The 10,816-nt window shown below is 39.8% G+C and overlaps 1 protein-coding gene and 1 non-coding gene across 4 annotated transcripts in view; both read left to right on the top strand.

Annotated features, from left to right (window-relative positions):
• The first annotated feature begins 3,968 nt into the window (after positions 1-3,968).
• On the top strand, positions 3,969-4,050 carry trnas-uga. Its single transcript has one exon. It is a non-coding gene; the product is annotated as a tRNA-Ser (tRNA).
• A 2,138-nt stretch (positions 4,051-6,188) lies between these two features.
• cdc42bpb (CDC42 binding protein kinase beta (DMPK-like)) overlaps positions 6,189-10,816 on the top strand; it is a 56,729-nt gene continuing 52,101 nt past the window's right edge. Inside the window, exon 1 of one of the 3 annotated variants that reach the window (XM_046836055.1) lies at positions 6,189-7,215. In XM_046836055.1, the coding sequence (XP_046692011.1) occupies positions 7,041-7,215 (175 nt within the window). In that variant the 5' untranslated portion in view covers positions 6,189-7,040. The remainder of the gene's footprint in view (positions 7,216-10,816) is intronic. The other 2 variants (XM_046836052.1, XM_046836054.1) reach the window with 2 other exon arrangements.

Genomic DNA, 10,816 nt, shown 5'->3' with positions numbered 1-10,816 from the left:
GTGTATACTGAGATACTGTAGAAGTTCTGATTTACGAATCCTTCTTATAAGAATATCTACTGAAAGCGAGGGAGCCCGTAGGACCATCCACAACAGCAGAAGATGAATTTGATTATCAGGAGTAAACAGGTAGTGAATTGACTGTTGAATTTATTCAGCACATTAATTCTATTTAAGTGATTTTTGTTTTCAGGAAGCATGTTTTAGCCATCTATCCAGAGCATGTTCTTTTGGCGGTATTTGTTTTAAATTTGTTTGATATTAACCGGTCCAGTCTGTGAAAATGCATTACAAGGTTAAAAAACCCTGGAATTATATATATACAGTACATGTGTATGCAGATGGTCCCCATAATTTTTCTATCTTACAATGCGATATGACAAAATTGTAAAATTTACAAAATTAAAGAAAAAAAAAAAAAACAGGCTTGATTCACATTGAACCAATGGCACAATTACCCACTATCACAATGGTTAATGTGTCAATGGCATAAATGTCCCCAAATATGCATTTAATGCTCACAGCACTCAAATGTCTTGATTGCCAATGCTCAGTATTCATTACATAAATGCACGCTGCAAGAGTTAATTCAACTCTGAGGATTTTGCTGTGCAAGGACGATTTATTCTCAGTCATGTATTTTTAATTAAATGAAATATAAATTTTTAATAAACTATTATTGATCATGTTACTGGATGAGACTGCCCAGCTGGCAGGTAAGACTGTAAAAGTGCTGATTACTATTTTATTAAGTGCAGAAAATTTCTCCAATCTTACAGGATGACACTGTGTATCTGAATGGAGATATGATATTGTTGTGTCTGGAAGTCCACAAAAGTGTTCTCATTGTGATTAAATAAATACTACAGAAACTTATTAACTGTTGGTATAAAAATATCACAGACAGATGAGGCCTGAACTTCTCTGTTCCCCATGTGCACTCACACACCCCCATACATACAGTATCACGCTTACTTCATGCTGTCTCTGTTGCACACATCTACTGTCGTACTGCTCACATTACACGCTAGGATCACACACAGTCAAAACCAGGGCAAGAGGTGAAATGTCAGAGTCAGTGTCATGCTGTGAGTGGCTCACGTTCCCACTGATTCGGCTTCGCTGGCATGGAGAGTAGCTAAGCAGAGAAAGGAGATGCTTCTGTTCATAGACTGCGGTGGTGATCGTCTCACCTCTCTCAAATGGAAAACTGTGTCAGCAAGTACACTTTTTCCAATGTATCAGTCGCTGCTAGAAATGGTGTGTTGACACACACACAACCCTGAGCTTGTAAATCTTTAAACACAAGCTGTCATTTTAGGACAACTGCCCTACATAATGCATACTATAGACAGACAGATGTAATGAAACATTTTTCATGGTTGTGATTCCAAAAAACCAGTTTTCCATTAAACTGCTTCATGGAATTTGGAAATTTGCTGTTGTGGAAATATGCGTTTATGGGTTTAAGTATTTGTACCAGCAAAGGCATCCTGCCAGTGTTTAGGTTTAAAAGTCATTCCTTTTACTGGGTCACTGTGTCACTGTCTTATATGAATAACTGTGTTGCATAGTTTAAGAAATGCTTAATTGAAATGACTGATGAACACAATAAAGGAGTTTTCTACATGCAACCTGTTGGGGAAAATTCACTCAAAACAATCAATGAAATATTAAAATGAATTGCAGTGTTCCAGCACACATTTGCAAATGGACACTGACCTACAGTACAAATAGCATCAGATAACGCCACTCTAGTTATTTTGAATGCCTCGGCTGCTGAAATATGCATAAATTATGTAATGTGACATATTTTTGCATTTCAAACACACAAAGTACCAAGGACAGGTGAGATTATAATCTATGTGACACCATGATTATGTTGTTAAGATGATTACTTGTGTCTAAAAATAAGCAAAGTGGGACAGTAAAAAAAAAAAAAAAAAAAAAAAAAGGATTATAATGATTTGATTAATCAGAGCCGAGAGCATAACTCAAATGCTGACAAAAAGGTCATTACTCTACAATCTGGGGGGTGGTTGTGAGGGGGAGCACTGATGGTGTTAATGAGCTTCATTCTACAGGTGTGATTTTGCCCTTCACATCAGCAGTATGTTTTTAGAGCATATTTTCGCTGAGGTGCTTCTAATTTGAATGACTAAATACTGAGTAATGAACCTCATCTGTTGTACAGAAGTTGGGTACTTTTTTAACCCCGGCCAATTATAATCAAACTTGAATAACTAAAATGGCATTAAAAACTGTCTTCACAGGTCTAGTGCTCCCTCTGGTGCATAGACATTTTATTAACACATTTAAAAAAACAAATCCGGCAATGCTATTTTATTTCACATACTATATATATATATATATATATATATATATATATATATATATATATATATATATATATATATATAAACCATCAATAATAAATAACAGCTTTAAAATCCAATATATTTTATCTTGTGCAGTTTGCTAAAGATCCAGTTTGTGAGCTCTGACTAGTGCGCTCTCTGACCCTCCAATAACAGGACATTAGATTCTGTTATTGCCTTGGTTCTGCCAACTCAAAATCTGATTGGGTAAAACAATATACTTTAAGCTACATGTACTTTACACTACAGGCACCCACACTGATGATTCTGAAGGCCCCATGGCAGATTTTGACCTTGGCAACATGTGATGTGATGGCTGAAATGTGATTGGATAGAAACTCTAACCTAAGCTTACACTATAGTAAACAGTGCAAGCGAGAGAAACACTATGGAATTAAGAGAATAGAGTATTGGGAGTGTAAGTAAGTGATTCTTGTAGTGTTTAGGCGATCAGAGAAGACCTTGCTGGCCCTGATGGCCCAACACTGGATGCCTCACATCTTGGATAGAGGTGTGTGGCTAGAATGTTCCACAGCAGTATAATTAGTATATACCATATACAACATTGAAATGTAATGGAGAGTAAGTTAGAGAAGTGAAGAAAAGAGTGCAGGCAGGATGGAGTGGGTGGAGAAGAGTGACAGGAGTGATTTGTGATAGAGTATCTGCGAGAGTGAAAGGGAGAGTTTATAGGACTGTGGTGAGACCTGCGATGTTGTATAGCTTAGAGACAGCGGCATTACGTAAAGGACAGGAGGTGGAGCTGGAGGTAGTAGAGCTGAAGATGTTGAGGTTTTCGTTAGGTTTATGAGGATGGACAGGATTAGAAATGAGCACATGTAGGACCTTTTGGAGACAAGGAGAGGGAGGCGAGATTGAGATGGTTTGGATATGTGCAGAGGAGGGACATGAATTATATCAGTAGAAGAATGCTGAGGATGGAGTCACCAGGAAGGAGGAAAAGAGGAAGGCCAATGAGGAGGTTTATGAATGTGGTGATGGAATTCATGCAGGTAGTTGGGTTGAAAGAGGCAGATGTAGAGGACAGGGGGGTATGGAGACAGATGATCCGCTGTGGTGACCCCTAATGGGAAAAGCCGAAAGAAGAAGAATATACCTGTTTATAAAATAACGATGAAAACAAATATTTCCCCAGATCAGGTGTCTGTAAGTTAAGCTTTTTAGTCACGCCAAAGTCAAAAGTGTGACACTTGTGACACTAGTTTTTTTTTTTCCCCCAGTGACTCCTAAATCCAGTGCAGTTTGATCAGCTCTCATCCAGCTTTTTTTTTTCTTAATGAAACTTCATTTTCGTGCGGGATTATATGAAGATAATTTGAGGATAGTTAGAGTGAGGATGTAAAAAGAAATGGAATGGACTGGTGTTGAAAAATTGCAACTTTAAGACCTACCTGTAGAGGGAACCATCTTCAAACTTTTCTCATTTTCACATAAGGCGTTCTCAGTAGACAGACCAAACAAGAGGGATTTGTTGTAGGATGCAGTTTGTTTTGACCTTAATGATATCCTGGGCAGAGTTCTTTGTTCCCAAAACTTCAGATTAACATGTAGAGAGCACTGTATGTAGCAGCTGCGATGGCCGAGTGGTTAAGGCGTTGGACTTGAAATCCAATGGGGTTTCCCCGCGCAGGTTCGAACCCTGCTCGCAGCGTGAGGCATAATCTTTTGATAATGATTGTTTCCTTGGACTTCTGATCTGAAGCTGAGTTCAAATCACAGCAACTTCAACCTGCCAGTGCACAAGGCCCCTAACTCTCCGCCGCTATACGTTTTTCAACATTTTTGAAAATATTTAGTTACATCGCTGAAAATTAAGGCTTACCATTATCGCATTTATTAGACTGTATAAAAAATATAAATCTCATGTGTATATGTCCGTCTAGTTTTGTGTTATCTTGTGTCAATTTATGTTGTTTTATGTTGGTCCTGGAGGAACATTGTTTCGTTTTACTCTTTACTATATCAAGAGTATATGGTTGAAATGACAATAAATGCCACTTGACTTGATCCGACTTAATCTAAAGCTATATCAAAACAGTGTGAGTTGATCAATGCATTCAACTAATTCTGTACTGTTCAGGAATGAAAAGCTCTGTGGCTCTGAAACAAAAGTATTATTGTATAAATTGAAATTAAATAAAAACCTGTGCTGTTAGGGGGTGTGTGGAATTTATTTGTCAGTTAAATTGGTCCCTGGATATAAGATTTTAAGAACTCCTTGGTTATTGTATTATTTAAAATCCTGAAAAAATCTCACACTAAACAAAATACCGAAATGAACTTAATCTGAAACATGCAAAGAGTCAAACAAAAACGTAATCTTTTACATTAGTGAACAGTTGATAAACTCAACATGGATGGAATTATAATGAATTGTTATTCAGTGTCACCCAGTTGAGGATGGGTTCAATTTTGAATCTGGTTCCTCTTAATGTTACTTATCCCATCTTATCTTTTTCATTTTATTTTTTTTGTTGAAAATAAACAGAAGATTTGACTATTTTTAAATGTTATAAACTGTCATTAAAGCAAAGAAGCAGGTGTACCAAATACAAAAAAAACCCTGAATTTATGTGAACATTGCAACACGTTTCATTCATTTTCTTGTCTTTCAAATCATTTGAAATGAAAATGGCTGGAGTCATTTGGAAATGAAAGCATTTACAGTATTGTTTTCAGACTTTTCGTCCACTTGGTACGTAAATGATGAACAAGTTCCTGTGGATCACGTGTCTACTGAAAATGTTGTCATGACCAAACACAGCCTTGTGTTCTTTGAATTCTTTGAACAAGGACCTTTTCAGTCCTGGGGTGACCATGGCCATTCAAGACCACCTTATACCACCACTACTCTCTAACCTACAAGACCAGAGTGGATTGCTGATATAAATTATATAAACTTTTTTTTTTTATATGTCTTTACACTAATGTAGTAGTGTCCTCCTTAACCCTAAACACTCAGTCATAGAAATTAGATAATTGTAACTTGCTCTGGATGAGGGTGTCTACCAAATATAATGATAACAATGAATATATGTAATAAATACTTAGGTTATATATAATATCAATACACTTTAATATTCTTATTCTTATTATATAGTGTATTATTAGTTCAATTTAATTCTTACTGTATTAATTATTTCTATAGCGCTTCAAAGCAGCTTAGGGTGTTCTAAGAGGCTATGCACTGAAATTTCTTTCTTTCTTGTTTTGTCGTGATCACGACTTCATTTTATCCATGCGCCCTCTACCACAAATAGTTATGGTTCTTATCCATGATGCTGCCACATGAACATGCTCTTATGCCAATGCACAGAAAAACAAAGTCGTGATCACGTGGAGACAATGTTATGTCAAGATCACGAGAAATTTTTATGTCGAGATTTTTATCACAAGATAATTAAGGCGTAATCATAAGAAAACAAAAAAGAAAAAAATATTATAACGCATGGCCTCTAAGGACATCCGTACCAGGGTGACTGTCTAGAGGAAAAACTCCCTTAGATAGTATGAGTAAGAAACCTTGAGAGGAACCGAAAGAGGAACCCATCCTCATTTGGATGATGCCAAGAGTGTAATTATAAATCATTAACACATTACAAACACTGGAGATTGAGAAATATTATTAACACTGGAGTGAGTAAAATCCCAAAAATTAAATACTATACATACTTATAATACACTATAATAATAACAATTCATGTATTACTCTTGAAATAAATCATACATTTGTGAAAGTTTTAGAAAATGCTCTGGCCTATTTCTTAGGAAGCAAATGAGCAATACATTAGGATCCTGCATGGGGATATATGTTTTGTGAGTAGCTGACGGAAGTGGATGATACTGTAAATGGAGATGATGAGGTCAGTGCTAGCTGGCTCCCAGTATGTGTCACTCAGGCAATGACGTCACATCTGCCTGGCGTTTCCGGTTTGGGAGGGGAGGAGGGGGTGGAGCTCTGATGTCCCGGCTCTGGATTCTTTACAGGGAGAGAGAGAGCGACGGGGCTGGACGCGGATGTGCAGCCATATTCGGCTCCTCGGACAAGCTCGCCGGCTAACGCTGGCTAAATAAATGAAAAAACAACCAACCGCTCTGTAAAAACGTGGAGTTTTATTATTATTATATTTTTTTTAATTAGAGAAAGTCATTTTCGGGATATTTATAGGAGAGAATATGGACGTCCGGCCAAGCTGATATTCGACGGGACACAGAAAAGCCTCCCTATCCCTGATTCCCCCCCTCCCAGTGAAAAGTGTCGGGATTAGCGCTCCAGCCAGGACACACAAAAAAGTCGAGGCTCCCATGGAAGCTGCAGGGCCTGCGGCGTGAAGAAGGCTCTGCCTCGGGAAGTCTCCGCGCACCGGACCGAGTCCAGCCGAGTTCACACCGAGCTGAGCAGAATGTTAGGCTTGTTTTGTAGGCTAGCTAGCTGAATGGCTAGCTAGCAAGTTGGAGTCTGTGACTTCAGAGCTCCACCTTGGCCCCCCAATTTTTTTTCCAGGTTCCTAACGCCCTGGTCGCCTGCAATCCGTTTCCGGGAGGGCGGTTTTAATATTGGCAGAATCATCATTAGTATTAGTATTTGGGGTTTTTCTTGTCCTGTGTTAGGAAAAGAGTGGTCAGGCCGCTGATCCTAAAATGTCGGCGAAGGTGCGCCTGAAGAAGTTGGAGCAGTTGCTGCTGGATGGCCATCAGAAGAACACGAGCTCCCTGAGTGTCGAGACCCTCCTGGATATTCTCGTATGTCTGTACAACGAGTGCAGCAGCTCGCCCTTGAAACGGGAGAAACACGTGACCGAGTTTTTAGAATGGGGTAAGTGGTGTGTGTTTGACAGTGCAATCCTGATTCCCTGCTGACAATCAGTTCCTTCCATCATGACACTCTTTGCAACTCCTGGTTAATTTTTCACTGATGCAGGTTTATGTTGCACCAGGTCACTAATGTTAAAACCTCCCTGGAGTAGATAGGGTTAATGCCCTTGCTGTGGAAGTGGTAGCTCAGTGGTTAGGGTTCTGGGTTACTGATCAGAAGGTCAATGGTTCAAGCCCCCACCACTCTTCGCCTCTTGAGCATGGTCCTTAACCTTCTGTTCTCCGAGGGCGCTGTATCGTGGCTGACCCGAGCTTCCTAACGTCACTGAGATATGTGATATGTGAGATTTTATCGTTTACCTTATTCACCAAGCAAACCTCAGTACATCACCCACACTGCTGTCATGATGCTTCTGATCTTCCCTGTTCCAGTATAAAATCCCTCTCCTATACTTCACCGCTGTTCACTATTACATTACTAATGTCCTTGCCCTTTTCCTACTTGCATTCCTTTTAATCCGGTGACTTAACGCCGGGAGAATTTGAGACGTTGCTGACTCGACGTCGCTCGATGGATGACCACTTCCAGGTCCCGATCGAAATTCTTTCTCGTAAACCAACGCCGATTGAAGGCCCGCGTGCACAGATTGTGTCTCTGAATCTTCAAAACAAGTCGCCGTAACAATAGCCGACAAAATAAATAAAGCGAGGGACGGGTACTCGCTTTATTTATTTTGTCGGCTATTGTTACGGCGACTTGTTTTGAAGTCTGTGGTGTTTTTTAAACACTTTGTCAGAGTCCACTGGACCTACGGGCTGCTACACGTTTGAATGGGGCAGGCGGGACAATGAGAGGATTCTCTGCAGTGTCAGTAACGAGATTACGCAAGTGTGTCTTGTGCTAGGAAAGATCTCTGGTGTCCTTGAGGAACCGTTTGCACCCCTGTCACGGCCTGGAGTGTGACTCAGGTTCCAGGAGGCAGGAAGTCTGTTTGGGTGCTGGTGCTGGCTGGCTGGTTTACTTCCTGGCCAGATCTCAAACCTGGTCATGCAATACTCACTGTCTTGCACATTAGGCTTTTCAGTGCTCGCTGAGTGATCTAATCAGCTCATTAACAACCCTGTCTGGGATGAAGTGGGCGTGTTAGAGCAAACAGTGAAATGTTCAGGGGGCAATTCAAGAACAGGCTTGGGGTGCAGTGTGTGGGGCCTGATTTTAGGGAAGTTCCTCTCATCGTTTAGGTTTTTTGAAACTCCTAAGAACATCTATTTAATATGTAAAGTCTAACCTGGTTGCATTAGTTAAATTGGAGATAAACCTGTAACATCAGTCCTTTACTGACATCCATCTGAGGAATTAAGACGAACAGAAAAAGTTATAAACGTTCGAGTGCCGCCTGTAGATGATTGCGCATTTAAGCCAACTAGTAATAGCTAAGCAGAGTCAAACCCTTCGGAAAAATGATCGACCAGTTTGTTCGCAATAATGGATAATTACACGTAGACACCCACTGTATTCATTGAGCATCTTTCACGGTTTGGCACACAGTGTACCAGCTGAACGTTTAAACCTACCTCTGGTGCTTACAGGTAAACAGTATTGAGCTTCTATTCGCTGAAGGCATGTTGCTGAGCAGGTTATGCCTCTTTCTTTCTGACCCAGAGAGAGAGAGAGCAGGGAGGAGGCATAGGAAACAGTGCTGCAGCTCTCAGCCTGGCATTTCCCCATGGGATCAGCACTGTTAATCTGTGCCAGTCTCAAACATCAAAGCCATGTTGTGCTGCTGCTAAGCCTGTAACCAGACGATGCTTTACCCCAGGATCCTTCTCTTTCCATTACACCAGATTTAAAGATGAGTTTAAAGTGAATGAAGGAAACGAAATACCTGCTCATTTTGTCACTCTTGAGCTTTTAGATTTTTAGTAACCACGTTCGCCTTGTGGCTGAAACCCACCCTGTTATTTTTCCGATAAGGAATACGTGGTATGTGTTAAACGCACTCTGAAACTAACCAGACATGAACGTAGACGTAGAACAGAATGCAGAAGTAGGGATTAGAAATAACCAGGAGGAAAAGTGCGGAAGTTTTCCAAGCCATCCAGTGCAATGATGGTGAAGATGCATTGGTAAAGGAATTGAAAAGATGACATCATAGTGATATCTTTATATTGCTGCAGAAAGACGCAGCTTTTCTAAATTTGCAGAACTAAAAATAGAAACGGTAGATTTTGCCAGTGCTAATCTTCACTCTGTTGTATTTTCATGCTTGTGTATTGCAATGATTCCCAAATTGGGGTTCGTAAAAGGAAAACTGGGGGTCTGTGCTTGTGGAAAATAAACCCACTGGTGTAAATTACATCTCAGTGAGTTATACAGTTTCTACTCATAGTTCTGAGCGTTTTTTTGACCCTTCACTCGAATTTGAATGGGTGAAATCCAGGGCTCAATATCTCAAAAACATGTAATAATGAATATACAGTGGAAGGTTCAGAAGGTTCAGGTTGTACATATGTAAATAGTAACTAATGGGGATCCCTGACTGCAAAAAGTTTTTCAAACTCTGTGTTTTTAGGTACGTGGTTGGTGGACATGTGTGTAAAATGTTATCTTGTAAGACTTTGATCTCTGGCATTTATATCTGCTTTTAGATTATAGTTCATCGTCAGCTCAATGTGCTATTCTAGGGGCTTTGTAGAAACCTTTTTTCGAGTGACTGGTGCTTAATGTAGGTCTAATCACGCTCTCATTAATGTGAATCTCGTGGGGTAAAGTGGAGTTGTAAAAAAGCCATTGCTGCTCAGAATGTTCCGCTGTGTAACTCGAACCCTTGTAAGAGTTTGCAGAAAACTGCAGCCCAGCACAGCACGATCGTCAATTATGTGCCGCGCAGCCGCGTCGTTTACAGCAGCCTAATAAACAATCCTTTACTTTTCTTGGCTAATTTGAACTTTACATTTTTGTGCACAGTGTAGCGATCGAAATTAATGCTGCGTCATGTAGCCTGGATTTACACCTCTATGGAGGGTTTTAATATAATTGCACTAGTTTCAGACAAGCGTTTTGCTTTAGAGAGAGTTTTGGGGTTGAAAACATACAGATTTAGCCTGAAAGCGATGACGCACAAACAGCTGACTTCATTAGTATGGCTTGTTTCCAGATGAACGCTTTTCCTATTCGTCCAGAGTTCAGCACAACGACGAACCTTCTTACGAATGATGCTTTTTTTTATGACTCGCTGATTGATAGCACGATCGTATCAATGCTAGTTTGACTGCATGGTAACATCGCCATTGTATTGATAGTGATCATCAATTTTTTTTATGACCTGATCAAGTGCCCTACTTTTAGTTTTGGGTCTGACTGGAACTCTGCAAAAGAACTCTTTTGCCACACGATTTTTCTGGTAGTGTCGTGGCGGCTATTCGAAGCACAGGAGAACATGATATTGGTGACCAGAACAAATCAAAACAGCTTAAATTTTTTTTTTTTTCCTTAATTTAAAAAGCAGTTCTCTAAAATATCTTTCTACGCAAGAATCAACAAAAAGACCTAAAAGGATTTTTTGACTCCCCACTATTTTTATATGTGTTCAGATACTAGT

The sequence above is a fragment of the Silurus meridionalis genome, chromosome 23 (genome assembly GCF_014805685.1).
Source record: "Silurus meridionalis isolate SWU-2019-XX chromosome 23, ASM1480568v1, whole genome shotgun sequence".
NCBI lineage: Eukaryota > Metazoa > Chordata > Actinopteri > Siluriformes > Siluridae > Silurus > Silurus meridionalis.
The sequence above is the reverse complement of the archived record's forward strand: the minus strand, read 5'-3'. Positions and strand labels throughout refer to the sequence as shown.